The 24,266-nt window shown below is 39.1% G+C and overlaps 1 protein-coding gene across 2 annotated transcripts in view; it reads left to right on the top strand.

Annotated features, from left to right (window-relative positions):
* The window catches only part of LOC139459799 (discoidin domain-containing receptor 2-like), a 159,488-nt gene that overhangs the window by 60,159 nt on the left and 75,063 nt on the right, over positions 1-24,266 (top strand). For both annotated transcript variants that reach the window (XM_071241478.1, XM_071241480.1), the window contains exon 2: positions 16,869-16,974. In XM_071241478.1, coding sequence (XP_071097579.1) covers positions 16,869-16,974 — 106 coding nt within the window. The remainder of the gene's footprint in view (positions 1-16,868; positions 16,975-24,266) is intronic.

Genomic DNA, 24,266 nt, shown 5'->3' on the forward strand with positions numbered 1-24,266 from the left:
CGTAGCAGCGCTTGGCCTGCCCTCATTGTCTGTCAGACAACAGTCTGGTAAAACAAGTCATTGTGTAATGTGTGTGCTGTTGGCAATATGTCTAGACATTTATTTCAGGTGTGGATAGATTATGTCTTAAACACTGATATCATTATTCTTTTTTTCAAAACAAATAGTTTTGTAGGATGAGAGGATTAGTGGCGTTTTATTACTGGACCTGACAACCAACTGCAAAGTGTCATGTTTAATCCTAGTTGTATGGCACTCACGACAAATATATTATTAGACTTTTCGTTTTAGCTGATATTTGTAGATTATATTCATTCTTCATGTTAACCTTCAGTGAATGGCTGCACATGATAAGTAGGCACCGAGATAAGCACTGGTTTCTGGGGCAGCTCATGCACCATTTGAAATATTCATGGGCAGTGATTGTCTGAGGTAGGTACTTGTGTATGTCTCTCGTTTGATGCCTAACAATCATTGAGTGTGTAAATGGAGTACTTATCACAGTCCTTTCCCTGTCCAATCCAACCTCCTCTGACCCCAACACCCTCCGACCCTGACCCCGACCACTCCAATCAGATCCCTCTGATACCAACCCCCCTGATTCCAATCCAACCCCCTCCGACCTGACCCGTCCAATCCAACCGCCTCTGATCCCAACACCCTCTGACCCTGACCCCCCTGACCCTTCTGACCCCGACAACTCCAATCTGACCCCTCTGATCCCAACCCCCCTGATTCCAAACCCCTCTGAGCTGACCCCTCCAATCCAACCGCCTCTGATTCCAACCCCCTCTGACCCGACCCCTCCAATCCAACTCCCTCCAACACCTGTCAAATCTGCTTACTTTCGTACACTCAGTAAATGTGTCATATTAAATTAAATCAAGATGAAATAGATAAGGAAAACCATCTTTAAAATTATATTTTTCATTGTGACATTTTATGGTTACGGTATTTACAATTTTTATGAATTTATGTGTGAGATACAATGTCTTTCCTCCTAATGTAAATCAGCTGCTAAGAGCCTAATGTGACAACCTGTCTAAGCTTCTTGAATTTTAATGATAATCCTGTCAACTTCTGACCATGTAATGTTAAAACTAAATGGTACAGCCCTCAACTTTATAACCCAGAGGCTACAAAATATGATTGAAACCTGCCTTACTGCCTGTAAATCTCGTCAGGAATAAATCTCACTTTGAGTAGCAGGTGCCTTATTATCAGTGTGAAGCCAAGTATGATAAACTTTAATGTTTTATCTGCCATCATTGTGACATAAAATCAAGAAATTCTGAAAACTGCAGTTTTCAGAAGATAAAGTTTAGTGGCTATTTCGCATTGAAAGTGTTGACAAAAAGCAGAGTCAGAAATCTCTTAAGCTGTACATATTAATTTTAAATCATGAATAATATCTCCTCCTTACATCATTTCTGGTGTCCCCCGCTGTGATATGGCTGGAATATTGCTGAAAGAGGGTAAAACCATACTCACTCACTCTCCCACTTTACTTCCGTACTGACCCTTTCTGAGAAGACATTTTCGTAAATGTTCCCAGCTGAAAAAGTAATTGCAGCTTTATGTGATTTTTAATGTCACAGACAACCATGTGTTTAGCTTTGTTTACCAGACTTAAAAATTCTTGGAGTGATTGAGGGACTTGAGTTCTAAGCAGTACTCAGCACTATAAAAGCAATATCACATTATCTTTAATTTTAAGCCTGGGTCAGACAATGTTAACATCTAGTCTCTGAAATAAACATATTTTACAAAAAAAGGTCTTAAATTTATAGTCATGAAATATAATGAAAAGGAGCCCAGAGACTCTTCATCCTGATACTGCAGTAATCTAGACTTGTTAGACATTATAGACTTGCATGGGCTGTATTAGATATATTTGTTTCAGGGTCTGTGTGACAGACTAGGGTCAGACCAACCCATGTTAGACTGTGTGAGTTATGATCCATGATGATTGTAACCTCTCATCATCGCTATTAGATCGACCCGTGAAGATCCGGGGTAGAATAGGTCTTCAGCAACCAGTGCCTGTCGTAAAAGTCGACTATGCTTGTCGTTAGACGTGACTAACGGGATCAGGTGGTCAGGCTCGCTGACTTGATTGATGCATGTCATCGATCCCAATTGCATGCATCGATGCTCATGATGTCAATCACTGGATTGTCTGGTCCAGACTCGATTATATTCAGGCCGCTGTCATATAGCTGGAATATTGCTGTGTGCGGCATTAAACAATAAACAAACAAACACTATTGAGTCTTGATTAATGAATACAGACAGAATTGTACAATGAATTCTACTTGATGGCCCAAGACTTTAATTCTACAGGAGCAAGTATCAAGGACCAGGATCCCCAGTGAACACATCCTCCATTGTGAACACCCAATCACCATGGAGTTATGACAAGTGTAATATACAGAGTGTCTGTTGTATCGCTATTCAACATTCAATTCAGAGTACAAACTCTCCTTGAGGCCATGACGAACACTTGAAACGAGCAGGGAGAGGCCATCTTGAGTCAGTCATATTTACAGCTCGCTCATGATCTACGAGCTTTGATTGTCTGTAATGAATAATAAGGGCTCAGCCGCACAATTGTAAATCGTGATTGCTCGGGATTGTGGCTTGATATGATGTATATCAACGCTAACCAGGGATGATAAGGGATAAATCAATACCGCAGCCTATAGCCTAATAGGTCAACATGGGTCAAAGGCCATCATCGGATTCCATGCCGGATGGCTCAGAAATGTGAAAATGTGTGTTGTCCATCAATCAATTACACTCATCGGTCATGGGTATTGGTGGTTTCAGTCACCCCATTGTTAATGGCAGGAGGATCGATCACTCAATAGGGGCTCTCTGCAGGGAGCTGGGCAAGGCATAATATTCTCAATACCATCCTGACTGTGTGTTTTATTTTGATCAATTTACAGTGTTGGTCAGGTTTCTACCTGTCAAGATCATTACTACTTCAAAGAGAAATCCAACATCTGAGGTAGTTACCTGAGAAAATGCAATCAAGTGGAAACCCATAATGTTGTTTTTCTTCTTGATAATGTTCATTTTGAGAATCAGTTCTCCAGTTTCAAACCACAGTTTTCTCTTGATATTGCATCTGTTCATTTCATGAGCTGAAAATAATGAATTTATTTTGTCAGTTTTGAATTATTTTTCAGGAATTGATTAGAAAATATGTTTTTAGTTGGTAAAAAAAATAACATTTTAATGGCCGTTTATTTTAGCCACAAGTCATCAATTCATATGAATGCTTGTTACATTTCATTGAGAGATAACTAAACTATAGGAGGGATGTAATAAAAGGAATAAAAGAAGGTATAGCTCTCAAGGCTGTTTGCTATTTTTGAAATAGCGTCTAACATGTTCCATGTCATTGCTAAATCTCTATCCCAACTGTCAAAAGTAGCACATGTGTTGATAATATTACACATAGAAAATATTGACCTAACAACTAGCTTTCCCTGGTGGTATTGGATTTGGCTGTACATTTTCACGTGTACAGTGCTTATTTTGATCAGCAGGCTGTGTGCTGCCACACACGTGAAATCCCCGTACAAACACACGTCTCATGCACATGTAGGTGCAGGCAGTGCCTGGCAATATAGTCAGGAAATGCTTCCAATCAAGACCAACATTCCCGGCTTCCACAGCTGAAGAGTGCATATTGTCTTGTTTAGATTATCTTGAATTATCTCCCTTAGGGCAGACCGAAATATTTTCATATGAGCAAATTTTAGTCACACGGTGTAATGAATCTCATGCGGATTGATTACACATTCAGGTTTGGAATTCTTTTGCAATCACATCTGCTTCCAATAGTTGGAAAGGGGATGGTGAATCTTCAAACTTGTAAAATATCTATTTCTCAAGTATTCTCCATATTCAACATCAAATGAACAACAATCATTTTTTGAATAATACTGAATCAGAAAAAAAACATAAGGATCTCTGGCAGCATCAAACCAAAAGACATTGCAAGATGGTGCTTGTTGTTACCCTGCATGGTGTTCAGTATTATGGGGATAAAACAGGACTGGTCAGCTCAATCAATAAACTCTGAGTGGCATAAAACCGGCATTAGTCCGGACTAGTACAATTATACACACAACACACAAGCACACAAGCACACACACACACATACACCAATCTTCCTCTCACTCACCAAAAATGATATAAAAAACCCCATTTAACTCCCAGATCGTAATGAAAGTTTTTGTTAAACAGAAAATTCAAAGACAGATGCCACCACCCCGTGCTCCACCATCCTTGCATAATGAACGCTATGGCTACACACTCAAGCCTAAAATGTGACTTGCTTGTGCTGATCACGAGCCTGTCTTTCTGTGTTTTACTCTAAATTCAGACAATTCCGGAAGATCCCCTTGCAAGCTAATGTTGCCCGCTGCACAATATCACATGCATAGCATGCACAGATTACCATTTGTGCCGATTATGTCATGCTTGCATGACTGGAAGTGTAGAGATGAACGCCAGGCAGCATGGCTTCCAAATGAAACAGATTTGCAACAATTTGACAGATGCAGCTTACAAGATAATCTTTACACTTTGATTTTAGTTCCTGCAATTTAAGAAAACATTAAGGATAGATAGAATTATGCTAATAATATTTGTGAAATCTTGTCATTTTTTTGGTTTGTATCAGACACATTATCAGCGATCAGGGAAGCAGTATATGTAAGGTAGACTTGTGAGAATATTTCATATGATTACTCCTTGAAGGAAAGACTTTACCAAGTTTACATTTCACAAACACTTGGTGTCATCACTGATTTTCAGTGATCCATTCATACAAGTTTCACTGCTATTTTGCCTTTTATGCCCAGTGGAATCGATATCTGTTTCGGCAGATAATTGAGACTGATTATTCTTTGGCGCTGACATTTATATTTACCACAAATTACGCAATACTTCACTTAATTTGGTAAACACTGTATACAGGTACCAGTGTTTAAGTCATCATATCGTACCTGGTTTTAACACACTTGTAACTGTACCATTAGTGATGGGGGAAGCGATGCTCCAAGTCTGAACTGAAAGAAAGGTCCATGGATGTTTAGTAATTCTATCCTCCTAAAAGGCAGTACTCCAGTCTCTTATAGGGACAACTTGTTCTTATTATTTACATAATCTGAAATTATGATTTAAACTAATAATTATTGCCTTAGAGACTTGTGCAAAGTCTATGATAGGGGAAGCAGTGGCCACCTCTTGGGCTGAAAGGACAAATGTTCCCACTCAATCTTACAGCTGAAAATTGGGTCCTCATTCACTCCAGCATTTGACCTTACCATCAAATCCACAACATGGGTTTCATATGGAAAGAAGTTATCATGGAACACACAATGTGCACGATTTACCTGTTTTGAACAACAAAATGAACATTAAGCAAAAATAGCCTTCTCCTGTGTACACGTCTATGAAATGAGCTTTCTGACAATGTTTGAAAAGAGGCTTTTATCAAAGGAGAAGTCTTTGCATTTTTCATGTATATTGGGCATATCAAATCAGCCTGAGACTTTGCTGGTGTTTGCCGTGAACTGTTTCCCATGCAGCTAGTAGCATAATGAGCATTCAGGAGGTTAATGTGAAATATAGACTTGTTTACACTTAAGCTTTTTCCCCCACAACTATTTAAGAAAATGAGTTTAATATGCCAATGTTATAGCAGCCTGGCGGTGGTCTGACTATGGGTTGAAGGTGGGTAAATATGGGGCCGTTACTGCCAACTTACTTGTTTTGTTACTGTCGATGTTTCTTATATCGTGATGGAAAGGTTGAACTCAGATGGGGTATATAACCTTACTGGTGATATCCAGCATCTTGCTGGGATAGAAGTAGCTGCATTGGTACTTTGCCAACTTGCCCTTCATTCAGTTGTGAATGGTTATTTTAACATATTGGTGAAGCTCATTCTTTTGTGTCTCCAGCTTTGGTATTTCTACATATTGACTGGAATATTTCTAAAAGCAGCATGTAACTATTATCGCTTGCTCGCTCGCTCGCTCACTCACTCACTCACTCACTCGTTCACTCACTCACTCACTCACTCGTTCACTCACTCACTCACTCGATCACTCACTCACTCACAAACCCACACACGCACTCACTCACTCACTCACTCACATTGCTTTTCGTAAGAGGCAACTAACATGATCGGGTGATCAAGCTCGCTGACTTGGTTGATGCATGTCATCGATGCTCATGATGTCAATCACTAGATTGTCTGGTTCAGACTCGGTTATTTACAGACCGCCATCATATGGCTGGAATATTTACTGAGTGCAGTTTTAAACACTCACTCACTCACTCACTCACTCACTCACTCACTCACTCACTCTGTGTGTATAGAGATGTATATTCTCCATTAATACTCAATACAAGTTTATGTTGTGACATGGAAGATATGATATGACTCAGGCAAGAAAAACATCCTCTGACCCAATTTCACCTTAGGCATAAGGTCTATTTTCCCTTATTTCAGTATGTTTTTAGATGGAGAAAGAAATCTCAGTTTTGTAGATGATCAAATTTTGCATAATTTTTTTCAAAAGCAAAGGTTGAAGTTAAATGTTTCCAAAAGCAAAGGTTGAAGTTAAATGTTTTCAGTATGTTGTTTTGTTTTCACAGAGCTATGCTTTAAAGTATTAAACCACATACAACAATAAGCTTGATGAGTTTAACAGTATCATCCTAGGTGTAACTGTGTTATTTTGTTATGAAACAGAAGATAAACAGTGTACAGTGAATGCATCTTCTGACAGAACATTAGTGTTATCAATCTGTCGATCGTAGTCCGTCACTCAAACACTGCAACCTAGGATTCAATTTAACGCAATCTACATCTTGTCAAAGTCAAACCTGTTGATCCACAAAGAATTGATGGCCCAGGTAAAATTCGTATTTATTTTCTTTGCAGCGTAGCTTCTATAAAAATACACCAAGCCTATATGTCTTATCTGCTCCGTCTGTTAGAAATACATTTCTCGCCAGATTTTGTAACTGAACAGGAGCCATATTTTACCTGTTTCCGGAAATAAGATGTAAACAACAGTTGAAACAACAAAAGCACAATTTGTTGCAAATTGCTGATATGCGTTCAATGATATAATAGCATCAGGAACAGACGGACGATTATGAAATATCTAGGTGGCGCTCAGGTGTTGTTGGAGCTAGCTCTGCAGCACACACTTGTACACCATTTGACCAAAAAATGGCAATAATTTCGGCAGAGCTTTTCCTAAGCGTTGTGTAGTAACCTAAGACTGCAACATTATGATGTCACTTCTTCAAATTTTAAAGACAGATTTTATTACTTTGTTGCTAGGCGTCAATCCTGACAGCTAGCTGTTAACGAGCGCGTATTTAAGACTTATCACACTTTGGAACACTTCTCACTTCTTTTCTTTTCTGTTCCAAAATGTTATGTTCATTAGCAACATATATATTACAGAAGCAGGCAATAATTTTTTGTAAGACATTAAGATTGATTAGAAAATTATATCTCACTTTATATTCTAAAATTTTGTGTTTATTAGCAACATATATTACAGAAGCAGGCGATGTTTTTTAGTAAGACATTAAGATTGATACGAAATTCTTTCTCATTTTATGTCTTTGCTGGTTGAAGAATGAAATGTTCCTTAGTTGTTTGAAGAATGACTTTTCAAGGTTGATGTTTTGAAATTTAAAAGATGGCAGAAATTTGTGTAATAAAGAAACATATGTTACAGTTTCTTCTAAAAAATATTGTGAAGTTTATATTAACATGTTGGTTTCTCTGAGCTGACGGCCCCGTGAAGATTCCAGGGTAGAATAGGTCTTCAGCAACCCATGCTTGTAGTAAAAAGGCGTCTAACGGGATCGGGTGGTCAGGCTCACTGACTTGGTTGATGCATGTCATCGATCTCAATTGGGTGGATCGATGCTCATGATATCAATCACTGGAATGTCTGGTCCAGACTTGATTATTTATAGACCGCCGTCATATAGCTGGAATATTGCTGTGTGCGGCGTTAGACAACATTTTAACCAACCAACCAATCTGAGCTGACTTGTATATGCACCACCATGGACTCCGGGGCCCACTTGCACAAAGCGATCTTAGCGCTACGACTATTGTAAGCCTATGTTAAAATATGGGAGTTACCATCATCTTAGCGCTAAGGTTGCTTTGTGCAAGTGGGCCCTGATTCTGACATTTCATGATTATGTGACAATACTTTTGATAAATAACAGCTTTTGCTTCAAGAGTAATCAGGAGACTGCCATTGTTTGAACTCACCTAGTCACTAAAAGTGTTTTAGTTATGGATGAGTATCAGACATGACAGGTCATTAGCAATTTGAGACCATCAGCTTTGGTATCTCTGCTGGGACTTTAGCTGTCTTGCCTATGTGTTCAATAGTTTTCAAAAATAGTACTTTCTCACCGTTTTCCTGACATTTTAAAGAGCAAAGTGTAGAGATATCGGCTTCTTTGACATATTTGTGCTTTCAGAATTCTTCCCAAGATACAAGTATTACAACTTTGAGACGTGTCTGTCATTTTGAGTCAAAATTGCAAATCTACTTCTTGACAATACATGGTATTTGTGTCAAAACATTTGATAGAAGAAATGTATTTATCGCATTTCGTTCCTCATATTTGGGCAGCCAAGATATTAAAAATCACAGAGAAGTTAAGCTAAAATTGAGTGTAATGCAAAAACATGTCAGAAATAACTTGCTATCGTCAACATTAGATTGAGGCGGCTATATGTGATAAGTCTGTCGGAATGTATTGATTTCTGCCGTATGGTTCTCCAATTAATGAAGGATAATTTCCTCCACAGTGCATCTTCCTTGTCACATGCTGTCTACAGAAGTGTCTAGGTACTTCGCTTCAAATTACTTGTGTCAAAAACGTTAATTACTTCCAAACCTGATTCATCAACCCTCTCCCTACGATTTCGTGTTCGATATATAATTGTAGATGCCATTCCTTGTAGCTCTCTTGCTTGAAATGCCAAGTTCCCATTAGGGTAGATGGAGATGTTTAATTCGATGTCTAGTTTTCGTGCTGTGCTGCCATTTGAGACCTGGTCAATTATTGGTCAGGAACACACTCTGTTTGTCAGCTTCCGATGTTTTCTGGAGGAAAATGGATTCCAGGATGGGAGGACTTAAGCATCTAAATAATAGATATAAAATGTGATATTTATGCAAACAATGAACTTGGTTCCATGTCTGGACATGCAAGGTTTGATTTCAATCTGTTGTGAACATCTGTCAACACTTAAGACAATGTAATCACTGATGATTGGAGGATTGTTTTTTGCAGTTACATGTTTCAGGCAATATTTGTCTTTAAATTGAATAAAATTTGGAGGGATAGTCAGAAAGTGGCTTTGTGAAACGAGAACAAGAACTAGTGGCTAATAATTAGTGCTGCACAAGAGTCACAATTATGACCATACCCATGATGCACTTGGATGAATCATTGGTCACTGTGGAATTAGTCTCTCAATAGTGACGAGGTGCCCATGCATAATTTATTTGCTTGAACTAATCTGGTTTGATGAAATCTGACAAGTTGTCAGTTTTGTGAGAGGAATAATTAAGAAAATATGAAGAAATGATCAGCTCGTTCCCCTGCCATCAGACCTTCCCATCCCAACACCACCCTAAACCTCCTTCAAACCTCCAAAACACATCATAGGTGTTGCTTGATCAAGTAAATGAAATTAGGTATTTGAAGCTGTGAAGGAAGTCATCTGATGTTAGACAACTTGCTGATACCACAGATCCATTATACAGTAATCAGTATCTGCCAATGAACAAGGTGGAAATATTACCGATGTTTGAAAGGGACAGGTTTGACTGTCTGCTTTCGTACCAAGTGATAATTGCAAGCAGTGATGGGTTTGTGGTTTGTGCTGGAAATTAGTTGTATCTGAGTGGAGAGTATTACCTCGTGTTGCTCATCCCTGTCAGCAGTTGGAGTTTGCCCAGTGAAAACAAACTGCTGAATAGTCCGGAAATGAACAAGGAACCAATAACAGGCAGACAAAAATGGAGGCAGACGTCTATTGAAAAAGCAGACGGCGCTTTATCCAAATGGACAAATTGACTATCATAGACTTCAGATTGGAGCATCCATCAGTTAGCTGATGATGTTGGTACTGATGGCACATTTGAGCCGCCTGTGATCTTTGGATTGAAAATATGGAATAAACTCTTAAAACCTCCGCCTTGATCATAGCATCCAGACACTTAGCTATTATGTCAGGGTGTGGAGTCTTCCAACATATGTCTTCAGCTTCTTTCATCATTTGTAACACTGTTTTAAATCCTCAAACAGAACAGATAAACTGCCATTACCTGGACAAGCAGAATTATTAGTAAGGGGCATGCATAGATTATCCTGTTCAATGCTATTCCTCAGGACATCTAGTAAAGCCGTCTTGATCATCAGGATGTCAGAAATATGGACCAGATACCTTTTAACCTCTTCATGCTATTCTTGGAGGACATTACAGTTACTTACCCAAATGTCAGATGAGGAAATGAAGATTGCACGACACGATTGCTCTTATAGCAAGTAAAACACTTTTTACCTTCCCCTGGGGAGTGCAGATCTAAATGTATGTAATATTACTCCAGAATTCATTTCCCTTGGGTACTGTGGTTTATCGCTGATGGTAAGCAGTTTGCAGTGTTAAAAGAGGAACTCACTCCCTTGCCATGTGAGTGATATAGGTGTTAATCCCCTCCTTGTGGGTACTGTGTGATATTCACCTCATCTGATGGCATTGCTATACATCTGTGGCTATGAATTAATCAGGTGGACATAAAAATGCAGATTTTCTTCAATTCTCCTTGCAAGTTGACCTAGGCCGTTCACAGGTTGCGTACAAATGTGTGTTCTGAACTAGACAAACACTGATGTGTAAAGAACAGCGCATTTACTTCATTCAAACACCTGCTGGGTCAAACGGATTCTTTTACGCAGTTCAATTGAGATTAACTTTCAAATAGGTTTGAGATAAATATGATATGCCTGAAATACAATCTTTAAAGGATATAATATGGGACAAATATGGGATTAAGAATAACAAACAAGAACAGTTTTCGTTGTTTGTTACACCTGTACAAATGAACCTGTCTCCGAAACAGGTGAGTGAGGGGATTAGTGTTCTTGCCAGGTACATAGTTGTGTTTTTAATTCTTAGGTCTTCTTCCATCCTAGTTTCATCTCATTCCTTGGTTTACACCCATGAAGATCCGGGGTAGAATAGGTCTGCAGAAACCCATAATTGCCATAAAAGGCCACTATGCTTGTCGTAAGAGCCGACTAACGGGATCGGGTGGTCAGACTTGGTTGATGCATGTCATCATATCCCAATTGCATAGATCGATGCTCATGACGTCAATCACTAGATTTTCTAGTCAAGTCTTGATTATTTACAGGCAGCCATCATAAGAATGGAATATTGCTGATTAAAACAACAGACAAACAAACCAACAAGCTCACCTCATAGTTTTAAGTGCTTGTCTTGTTGCAAATGGAAGCCATGAACAGACTCAGAACAGACGACCATTGCCCTTCCTCTAATCAGAAATGTTCTATTAATGCCACAACCAATAAATAACAATATCTATCAGATCAGCTGTTCCGAGCCTCATTTAGACACTGATTTCTGTCATTGAGAAAGGTTTATCTCTTCTTCAGCTGATAGACTGAGCGTTCTCCCGTGAGAAGTGTATATTGCGGACCATAATACTGATACACTCTCTGGTACATACAATGCATGGCTTCTTAACAGATTTAAGGCAATCAGAAGTGTTCTATCACTGTCACGTTCACTATTGGTCCAGCAAACCTTTCCAGCAAACCGGAAACACACATCCTTCAAATCTGAAATAGTTGCCTGCAGCTTCGACTTCTTTCTGAGATGGCAATCTAGGCTTACGTAAATAAACCCCAGGAATACTTTTAAGATATCAAGAAGTAAAAGGTGCATGATATTTACTGTTTATTCGAATCATAGATGTAAATTCAAAATGTCAACGCCATAGAATAATCATAGTCTTGTATATCTGCCAAAACATTCCTTTGGACATAAAAAAAAGTAAGTATTTGTTTGGGCCTCATTTTCATTGTCTTTGAGACAAAAAGAATCTTATTTCATAATAATTATGCATGTCCTATTCTACTGGTAGCACCACCACTCACATAATTTGCATAAAAAATAAGTATTTGTTTTTTGTTGTGGCATGTGTCATTTAGTCAAAAAGAATCTTCTTTTCATGATAATTAATAATTAGTAATAATGAATAAGGCAACAAAATCCTTTCCATATTCATAAAAAATCTTTGCTAAAAGGAGAGTCGATTGTACAATTCCGACTATATTGAGCTATCACTATCAAATAGTGATGATACCAGGTGTTTGCAATAAGGTGAGTGTATCCTGCCCCACCTGGGCACCCATCAAAAACACATGCAAAGGCAAGTCAAAGTTAAAGTTTTAGCATAACAAAAGGATAATGGTATGAATATTCCTGTTAGGGATTGCTTGGCTTATTAATAGTTCTCCAAATCAGCTGATGTTATAATAATTGATACAATTCTGACATGGGAGTCATATTTGCATGACAAAATATTAATTGGGTGATGTCAATTTGTGTTTTCCTACAAAATTAGCTTACTTCAAGGAGATTATGTAATCTGCAATTAACACATGTCGCCTCACGTCTGCTTCGTCCATTTCTGAAGGGCTGTGTTTAAACATGCTGGTTATCAAACTTGACACAAGCAAGGAAAGTCTGTCATCCTTTGTTCCAAACTATTTTTTCCTGAACATTGTCTTGTCATCAAACCAAGCATTCTCCTACAAATTTCATTCATGGAAAACTGTTGAAGTGTGAGTTATCAGATTTTAATGAGACAGGTATGAAGGTTGCATTTACTTGGGTTTCGGTCGGACACGTAAACTTCATTCTTGCCTTGATAAAAGGATGGTATTCGATCGCTGTGCCCGTTTTCATTTCCGACTTGACAGCCTATGCACAACTTAAGCAGGATGTAGCAAGTACAATGCCACAAAATTCAACGAATTTAATCCATTTTGCCTGGGCCATACTGGATGCTATTAAATCCATTACGATGTATTGATCTGTGAGCCCTGGGACTCGGCAAACATGGTCGTGCAATGATCACTCGGTGACATGCAAATGTGCGATTTTATTCACTGGAGGAATTCACAGAAACGTCATCCCGGTTTTATCTTTTGTCAAATTTCACGGGAGCACTGAGCACAGAAATCTGATAAGCCTCCATTAATTAGAACAATGACAAGACCTGGTGTTTGTTGCAGTGAAAATTGTCAACCTAAATCTGTCTTTTAAAGTATGCTATGAATTTGATTATCTCCATTAAGTGTTTATTGTTGGAGCATGCCTTCATCGGCGTTCTACAGATGATGTAGCCACAACAAACCCAGCCAGAAATAACCTGTGATAACAGCACCTAACAGGACAACACCAGTCTCTGCTGTATGCAAGTCGAGCCTTGCTGCAAGGTTGTACTGAAAGAAAAGTCCATGGATGTGTTGTAATTTTATCCTCCTAATAGGCAAGTCTAGATATGTGGACAGTACAAGTCTTTACTAGGGACAACTCGTTCTTATTATTTATGGAGAGCAGAAGGCCAGGGGTTCGATCGCCGGCCGCATCATACCAAAAGACGTTAAAAGATGGTACTTGTTGTTACCCTGCCTGGCATTTGGTATTAAGGAGGTAAAATAAGGACTGATCGGCTCGGAGTCAGTATACTGTGTCTGAGTGGGGTATTCATGTTAAACTGCTGCATGGTATCTCAGTGGGCTAGCACTATAAATTGGGATCAGTCCAAGACTAGTACAAGCGCACACACACATTCACGTGCATGCATGTCGCTATATAAGTGCAATAATCTTGGACGCTACATTAAACCCCGTTTCACCTCACCTCATCTTATCATTTACATAACTAGAACTTATGATTTAAACTAATAATTGTTGCCTTATAGACTTGTGCAAGTCTAGCAGGAGTCCTATGCTCTTTGTTCATTCATCCCCACATAACATTGAGTTGCTTGGCCCACACCAATGTTATATAAACATATCAGTCACGATTTGAGCAACACAACATGCAGCCAGTTCCTCCATGCTATAATTGTTCATCTCAGCAACAAAGCAAAAGAGAAAGAGATTCTATTATCTTTCCATTACTACCTCCGTGGCTGTTACCGAACCATCTCCTAATATATTATGCCATCCTTCAACAATAACAGGTTTGCATCAGGAGTTATACTGGAGATACGTCCATCTCAAAGGGATATACATAGCTCTTCTTTAAAAAAATCCTGAAGTTAGGAGACTATACCTCCTTCTTGTATCAGAGTGAGATGTAAAAGATGCGAAGTTGACATTGTAAGGAAGACTCATGACATTTTCCTTGTATCAATAACTGTTTCCATCGCAATGTCATTATAGTTCTTCCTGTGAACCAGTAGCACAAGGGAGGTAACTCCATCTTGTTTGTGAAATAACTCAACTGTAATATTAGAACAGATGCAAAAACTATTTAATTCTTAACTAATTAACCTGGATACAATTTGGTAAAAAATGAATTTACTGCTGAGATAATGATAAAGTAATTTTGATGTATGTGAGAAAGGATTGTGTTTTTGAGCGGATCTCATTTTACAAGTAATGCGCAATCGGGAAATTGTTGTTGATCGATAGTGAATGATATTTCCCCACAGCATCTGAGGTTTTTCATCATGGATCATAGATAAGACGCTTTCTGATGAGACGATGAGCAAATGACAAGTTTTACTCCATGATGGCCTTGTGTAATACCTCGTGTATGAAAGGATGAAGCCGCCTTTTTAACAGCCGACAATCAATAATAAGGTCAGCGCCACCTATCTCCTGTCGTCACAGAAAGGGCTGTACAACCATCTTTTCCTTCAAGTCAGGAGCACGACAGTGCTGACGCGATCTCGCTGTCAAGCATGTCACTTCGTATGTTTGTAGCAAGTCTTAGGGAAAGTAGACGCATCAACTCTGCTGCGAATAACTTGAAAAGCATTCATGCATTAAAATATTTGATGAAATGGGAAGAGAAGACGCTGACTGATATGCTTAGTGGAGAAGTAAGAGGATTTACAGTATTTGACATTCTTCTAATAGGAAAACAGTACTGTCGTATCGAGCATCCCCTGCTGATTGGAATACAAGACCGGTACCAGTATATGCAACATTTTGGCAGCGTGCAAGAAAACCGGAATTGAAATAATGGTGCAATCTAACTTAATGATTTGCTATTGCCCTTACTGATGCATTTTTAATAGTTGTTTAATGCGGAACTCAGCAATATTCCAGCTATTTGACGGCACTGTAAATAATCACACCTGGAACAGACAATCCAGTGATTGATATCACGAGCATTGATCCACACAATTAGGATATGATGACATGCATCAACCAAGTCAGCAAGCCTGACCACCCGATCCCATTAGTCGCCCCTTACGACAAGCATAGTGGCCTTTTAAGGCAAGCATGGGTTTCTGCAGACCTATTCTACCCGGATCTTCATGGGTGTAAACCAAGGAATGAGATGAAACTAGGATGGAAGAACTATCAAGTCAGAGAACCTGACCACCCAATCCCTTTAGTTGCCTCTTCTGACAAGCAGTTGCCTACATGGGGTTTGAGTTTTGAAATGACTGAAAATTAGAATATAGATTTTCAAAAATAATGTTGAAGAGGGGTATGCTTTTACAGATTTAAAAAAATGCTTATTGTCATTATGCAGCTATGGTTTTAAGGAAAACATGATTCCTCCAAGGAGAATGGAGGTTTAGACTTCCTATTATGATTTGTGTGGATCTTAGTTGGCGCCAGTGAGTCTACGCCTCAAATCTGACATTACGTTCCCAATTCGAACATGGTATTTTATAGTCACCAAGGGAGACACTGTCACACAGAATACGGGGCTACGGTTGATGGGTTCCCTGTAGACCCCAAATGTTTTACTTTATCACCGATGGAGTTTGATGCCTGTCATCTTCCTGATGATGTTGAGCTTTATGTGTCTTTGTTGGTTTTCACAAAGTCTTTGTCTTGAATCATGGTTACTCTTTGAAACATTTTCCACTTACAGATATTGGTATAAGAAATTGTTGTTGTGAAATCATTAAATTTCAATTGATGTGCGTAGATATAGACATATTCTTTTTGTCAAATCGGCAAGACAATAGCTGCGTTTTTGTATTTGGAATTTTAAATTACAGAAATATATTGTTTGAAAAGTATTGTTTCTACAACATGTGTAGTATTTACACACATTGAACCGGGCTAGATGAGAGAGATTCATCAGAGGGCTATTCTGCATGAATGTGAAAAATATTTTAGACTGGTATTTTTATGAATTATAAATGAAAGTTTATCATAATTTTTATTTTTTAGGTCTTCAGCAACCCATGTTTGTCATAACAGGCGACTAATGGGATCGGCTTGGTGACTTGGTTGATGCATGTCATAGTATCCCAACTGTGTGGATCGATGCTTATGATATCAATCACTGGATAGTCTGGTCCAGCCTCAGATTATTTACAGACTGCCGTCGAATAGCTGGAATATTGCTGAGTGCGGAGTAAGCAGCAAACAAAACAAAATCCGGCTGCAGGAAAGGAATTTTGTTGATGATTGCCTTTCATATTTGGTTTTGCTCAGTTTAACTAATTCTAGTCCACAGTAATGAAATTATGTCTTTTGATTTTCAGAGGAATGTCTGAATGCTTTGGGTATGCAGTCTGGCGCCATCCCAGACGATGCCATAACAGCTTCTTCATCATATGACAAAGCTCAAGTTGGGCCCGAGAATGCCAGGTAGGTGTCATATTTTAAACCTTTTGTTCTAAAATGTGCAGGGTTGACTGTCACAGAAAGGCTGATTGTATTTGAAGAAGGCAGGACACACACTCCCTATAGACACCTGGTGTCTTTGTTTACGTTCATACATCAGATGCTCAATGAAAGCAGGATGCACACTCTACCTGTGGACACCTGGTGTCTTTGCTGGCATTCTCACATGAGGGGCTCCACCATGGAGGCGGACTGACCTCAACACCTGGTGTCTTTGTTTACGTTCATACATCAGAGGCTCAATGAAAGCAGGGTGCACACTCTACCTGTGGACACCTGGTATCTTGGCTTGAATTCTCACATTAGGGGCTCCACCGTGAAGGCAAGGCACACTCTACTTGTGGACACCTGGTGTCTTTGCTGGCATTCTCACATGAGGGGCTCCACCATGGAGGCGGACTGACCTCAACACCTGGTGTCTTTGCTGGCATTCTCACATGAGGGGCTCCACCATGGAGGCGGACTGACCTCAACACCTGGTGTCTTTGCTGGCATTCTCACATGAGGGGCTCCACCATGGAGGCGGACTGACCTCAACACCTGGTGTCTTTGTTTACGTTCATATATCAGAGGCTCAATGAAAGCAGGATGCACACTCTACATGTGGACACCTGGTGTCTTTGCTGGCATTCTCACATGAGGGGCTCCACCATGGAGGCGGACTGACCTCAACACCTGGTGTCTTTGTTTACGTTCATACATCAGAAGCTTAATGAAAGCAGGATGCACACTCTACCTGTGGACACCTGGTGTCTTGGCTGGCATTTTAACATGAGGGGCTCAACCATTGAGGCGGGGAACACTCTACCTGTGGACACCTGGTGTCTTGGTCGACATTTTCACATTAGGGGCTCCACCATGGAGGTAGGTGACATCAACACCTGGTGTCAACAATGACATTCACATGGGTGATCCATCCACCTTATGGACACCTGGTGTCATCAAGGTTCTACCTAGGCATGATCAATGTCCCATAATCCTAGAGTACAATGACATTGAGGTCACAGAGAACTTCTCACTTTGAACAACTCTAAGAACAAGCATGAGGTATGGGACTCAACCCCAAAAAGTACTAGAATCTGTACTTTACTAAGAAAGTGTCACCCCAAATATGACATTTGACACATTTGACCACATGAGGTACTTTGAACTCAGATTCACACGGTAGCAGTCGTAAAGATTGGTACTATGATATGACCTCTCTCTTTAGCCTTGCTCCAAGGCTGTACTGAAAGAAAGGTCCATCGATGTGTAGTAATTCGATCTGCGTAATAGGCAAGTCTAGATATTTGGACAGTAAGGACTTCAGTCTCTTATAGGGACAACTTGTTCTTATTATTTACATAATCTAGAAATTATGATTTTAACTAATAATAATTGCCTTAGCGACATGTACAAGTCTGCTGTCTCTTGTACAGTTAAGTTTAGTAGACTACACATCACCTGCAGCAACGGTTCCCCATCTTTTCCTTGTAAACTTTTACAACAGGTGTGACAGACAGCAGGACCAGAAGGATATCACTTCTTCAGAGAAGAAGCTCAAATTATGTGAATAAAGCCATTTTATCTAACAAGCCGACAAAATTCAAAGCATGTTTGCTGGAACTCCTGGGTGGCTCTCCCAGAAAACCACAGGATTACAATCTTTACACCACAAAGGTGAAGCAGATGAAGAGAATTTCCTGTGAAGATTCTTTTTGTCACTTTTCTAAATCTCCAATCAAGAACTATGGAAGAAGAGCCATGCTGGGGAAAAAAATGAAATGAAGTTATAATGTATTGTGATCCTGCATTGTGGCATGGGAGAGACAAGTTCTTTGGAGAAATGAGACTGGAAAGCAAAGAATTTCTGTCGGCTTCCCCACCTTTGAAGTGTAATATCTCTTGTTTTTGATCAACACTGTAAATCCTGGCAATAGAAAGTCTCTGTTTATCTCTTGGCTGGTGTGTCGTGCTTATTTGATATTGGCAGGATTTACGTGTTGTATTTCTAGATGAAAATACATTGTTAATTCAGGTTGATAGAATATGCCCAGCAAAGCTATCCATCTCACCAAATGAGCTCCACTGATTTAATTTTCACTTGTAATTCATTCAAGACTGGTGCAATAGCTATTTACACTATCAGCTTACACTAGATCTGTAGCAATGAACCTCGGTGTGTGCAGGATGGAAAGTCTGGCTGCTCTCTGATGCTGTGAGATGCATTCAAATTGTTTCTTGTTTATCATAAGTCTATGTGACAGATAAGAATTTATGTGCTTAAAATGAAGTGATGTGTATTGAAACTTGTAAAGGAAAGATCAAAGACCCCAGTGTATCATATTTACTGACGTGTTATGGCCCAAAAACATCCTCTATGCTTGTGTTTGGGACATTTAAACAGCCTCATTTCACTGAGTAAGGAGGATTCACTGCCAAAATATGCAGACATCATTAAACCAAAGCAGGGTGTCATGATATGTTTATATACTATCAACGTCTGATAGGGATATTCAGAATGTCTTGGAGCATGAATGCGTTTTGTCATTTGGAACTGTTGTCATACAAATAGTATTCAGTTTTGCCATGCAATCGAGGCATTTTGTAGTTTCATTTCAAGTCAAGATGAAGTGCAAAGATACATTTCCAACATCTGTATCGGTACAGTATGAATTGGCTCTGTATCCTTCCTGCTGTTGTACAGTAAGGTACAGAGAAACATAAGCTGTGTATTGTGCTCACACTTCACCTGTATTTCCCATCAGAAAGTTGATTTAATGAGCCTTGGTTTGGGACAGCTCTGTACACAATTTACACAGCTTCCATGACAGTTGTTCTTTGGTAAACGGCCTCCCATTTCATGGTTCCTGAAACTTGACATTCTTTCTCATTCATGAAGGTGACTTTATTGTTTGGTACGGCCTTGTGATCTGTGGAAGCGTGCACTGTGGAGTATGTGGCAATATCTACTCCCTTGTCAATGCAGCCGATTGACACACAACATCTCTGTTAGGGCTGGGATGGGTAACTTGGGTACCCGGGTCGGGTGGGTCCAGAGTAGGACCCGGGTACCCACAGGACTACCCGAACCCGTGGTTAGTCACGTGATATATTGTTTAATGACAAAAATTATCTAGAACTCTATGGTTACACTACAAGTCACAAATGTTCGCATTTCTTTCTGACTATGCACCCATTCCTTCTGATTTTTCATGTGGTTGAAAAAGATATAACTAAATTCAACTTCAGTGTATGAATGACCAGATTGTTTAATACATGTATCTAAATACTTTTTGCCGGGGCTATGCTAAAAATGTTCCCAATCGGACATTTTGAGACATCTCCTGAGATCTACAGCGGGTACTGGGGTAGGGTCGGGTAATAGAGGGATGGGTACCCAGGTAGTAAATTTGGACTCGTTCCAGCCCTAATCTTTGTAATGTTTATGAGGAATGAGGCTTAAATGCTATATGTCACGTACGTATACTTATACTTACACACATACAATACACATATGCAGTTTTATTTGGCGTTAGTAGGAGGTTTCAAATGGTATGATTTCAGTGCATCAAATACTCAATAAAACACAAAGCTTGAAACAAGTACTGTTTCTTGACATTGTAATACCCTTTTGATTTTGTGATTTTTTTAATACATTGCAAACACCTGGTGGCATCAGAGATTTTTAGTGATCCATTCATAATTTTTATTCATAATATAATTTTCTCTGCTATTTTGTCTTAACGCCTAATAGAGTCTGTTTTGGGCAGATAATCAAGACTGGTTATTCTCTGGCATTGAGGTTTTATAGTCTATGGAAGCAGTGTTTGTCTATGAGGCCACAGCACCTACTTCAGTACAAGTCCATTTTCTAGTACCATTTAGATAACAGCTGGCACAACCATTACCGGAATCTCACAACAGTTGTTATATAACAACCTTGTCACTCCTGGCTGTCGGCCATTACACTTCCTCTGACTAGAAACAGTACCCATTCAATCAGGGACACTTGGTGGTGGCCAGTCTCACATTCCATGCATAGGGAGAAAATCAAAACGTAATCATTTGCATCATAAATCCAAGGCTTTGTCAAGAACCAGAAGAGAAATCTTTGAGTTAATGACAGACTCTCTAAGTTTGTTTATTTGGAGACCAACCACCAATGGTGGAAAGGCTTGAGAATTAGGCATCGGTCCTGGTAAGAACTTCTTAAGGCTGGAATTGTCTGTTTAATTGCCATAGTATTTTTTGTAGAGTAAATTTCTGTCTGAATTGTTTCATCAAGCAAGCTAACTTTGTTTGAGGTTTTTTTTCTGTTGAAATAATATTTACGAGATGCTTTTTCAGGAAAGAAACTGGAAAGACTCTCAAGTTAAGAATTGTATTTGATAAAATGATATGTGTTTTCCTGATAATTATTTACATTAATTAAATTGTGCTGACTATTGTTCTTTCTCATCTTTCTCACAGTCTAGCAGTCATCATTGCAATGTATTCCATATTCAGTGTCCAGATTCCATTTCATTGCCTCTCTGCAGTTAATCAAGTTTAGATTGAAACAACAGTTTTTTTAACACTGCTACAGTGATTTCACTTCATCACCAAGGAAATGTGATGCATTGTAAGCCTCGCCTTGAAATAATACCTGGATGTTGGAATAATTTATTTACATTAGTATCTGTTCTGCAAGACCTTGTAGATATGTCAAATGTACCAGGAGTAGTGCATATTGAGGAGGAATGTTATTTCAGGTGATTTTGAGATTACAGCAAAATACAACCACCCTCTTGGTAGTTAAGGTGGCACTCTCCTAACACTGAGCAGTCTCTCTGTACTACCTACAGGGATACTAAACTGTAAAGCCAGTATGGTAATGTAGGATGAGATGGTAATAGGACTGTTAACCTTCTAGTGCCTCACACGCAAATGGGTTGTGTACTCCCCAGGGAGCTGAGAATGAATTGAGTGCTCTCTGATCCATTGACGTAATTAATATCTGTGTGCTTTGAGCATGATATCAAGCATAGAAAAGTGCCATACAAATAGTTGATGATGATGGTGATGATGGTGATGATGGTGATGATGAAGATAGTTATGATAGTGAAGATAGTGATGGTGATGATGATGATGATGATGATGATGTGAAGATAGTGATGATGGTGAAGATGATGATGATGATGAAGATAGTGATGATGATGAAGATAGTGATGATGATGAAGATAGGGATGATGATGATGATGATGATTCTTATTATTGGTATTCCTGGTATTAAGTAACGATTTCTGAGTCTATGTCCTTTATTAGATTTCAAGGTGTTTCCTTGTGAAATCCCCCCTAAAAACCATATTGAATTTGTCTGTGTGGAAGGACTATAAGCCACAGCTGAGTTCCTTACCGTTCAATAATGGAATGAACCATCAACTGATCTCTGGTAAATGTCAGGCTTGGTTTGGCCCCGGGGAGACATTATAGAGTGTAAGCAATGGTTAGCAATGAAATTACCTAGACTACAATGTATGACCTCAGCTGATGGCACAGTAGATAGTCTGCTATACTGCATTATGCTTATGCTTGATGGCAAAGTGTAGAGTCTTGTATATTGGATTAGTTCACCCAAGTCATCACAGCTGATATTGGGCTTCATATTGTTAAGGTGTTTCACTGAACTCTCCGTAAAGGCTGGGCAATTTAATAAAGCTCATGTTACCAGGATTTTTCCATGGCAGTTGGTGTTAATCAATGCTTTTTGCTCCAAAGTATGATGTTGGTGTGTTTTTAGCTTTAGAACTAATTACATATTGCCTGTTATGATTTTGATGTCTAAAAATGAAATTCATGAAAAAATATTATTTATGAGGGTACCTATCCTTCAAAAAGACTGTTTAATATCCTAGAGAGAATTCATCTTCCTGATAAAGACTGTACATTAAATTGGATAGATTCTTGATCAAAGAGTGATCAATGAATCTCTCTGAACAAACTTCCTTTATGGCCATGAAATAACATTAGCACCAAAGTTGCACTTAGCGCCAGTGGGGTTCAAGTCTAGATTGGTCCTGTCCCCCAACACTGATGGAGGCTGGATCAGCAGGCAAACTGTTGAAACTACAGTCTGTTTCAAAATTACCTGATACAGCACAGCAGTGTCATAGTCAACCATTTTTGTGTTAACCTTAGATAGAGCACTAGATGAGTCACCAGAGTGAATTTTGATATCCAATATATTATCACGAGGCTTGTTATTCTATTTCTTCCATCTTATCACTCCATGTAAACAACAAACAACAGTGTCTTGAATGTACAAAGTACTGCTAACCAGCTTCAGTAGCACAGATATTAGTGATGTCAACAGATTGTGATGTCAATTGATTGTGATGTCATGGTAATCGGTGATGTCCCAATGGTCTGCAAAACATTGTGATGTAATTTCATTGTAATGATACCTCCTAGGCAGAGTAGACTAGGGACTAGGGACTGAAAGAATTGGCCTCACAGGGTGTAGTTATAGGGGGAATAGAACCTGGGTTGATAGCAAGATGAGCAGACACTCTAACCACATGGCTACCAGACAGATTCAAGGAAGGAACCAATTTGCATGGACTCTAGCAAAGCCCAGTGTTCCACTGGCTTTTGAAACTGCCAGTCCTAGTGGACTTGCAATGGTAAAATTACCAGTTCCCACTAGATTTGGTGCAGTGCAGTGATGTCATCTCTGAAGTAACTTAATTAGATCTACATATCATTCACACAAACTTCTGTCACAATTTTCTCTTCTCCTTTTTTAAAGTCGCTTCAAATAGATATTTAACCTCGAAGCAAAGTGAAACGTTATTTCCTTGCACTAAAACTAGACAAGGGCAAACCCTGACTTCATTCGGAAAATATGCTTATATGAATATTGTTGATGTTTTGTTCAACAACAAAGAGTTATAAGGTATTTATTTGCTGGTCCACAGGGACTGGCAGTCACATGAATTACTGGTCCAAGCCAAATTTTACCGGGAACAAAATGGTAATTATCAGTAAACAGGAACACTGAAAGCCTTCTGTATCACCACAGGAAAAGCAAATTTGCAAAATAATTGTAACATACAGTTATTGAATTTACAGATACAAGTTTTGTGTTTTTGTTTTTTGCCTATAAGAAGTATGTGTTACATCTCCTCCCATTAAGTTTAATATTCCTAAACAAAATGAAGTGTCAAGGAGCTCAAGTTAATGTGCGACGTTCTGAAACAGTTCCGGTGACATCTTGACATTCTGGTACGAATGAT

The sequence above is a fragment of the Haliotis cracherodii genome, unplaced genomic scaffold, assembly GCF_022045235.1.
Source record: "Haliotis cracherodii isolate W230 unplaced genomic scaffold, xgHalCrac1.p SCAF_13, whole genome shotgun sequence".
NCBI classification, from domain to species: Eukaryota; Metazoa; Mollusca; class Gastropoda; order Lepetellida; family Haliotidae; genus Haliotis; species Haliotis cracherodii.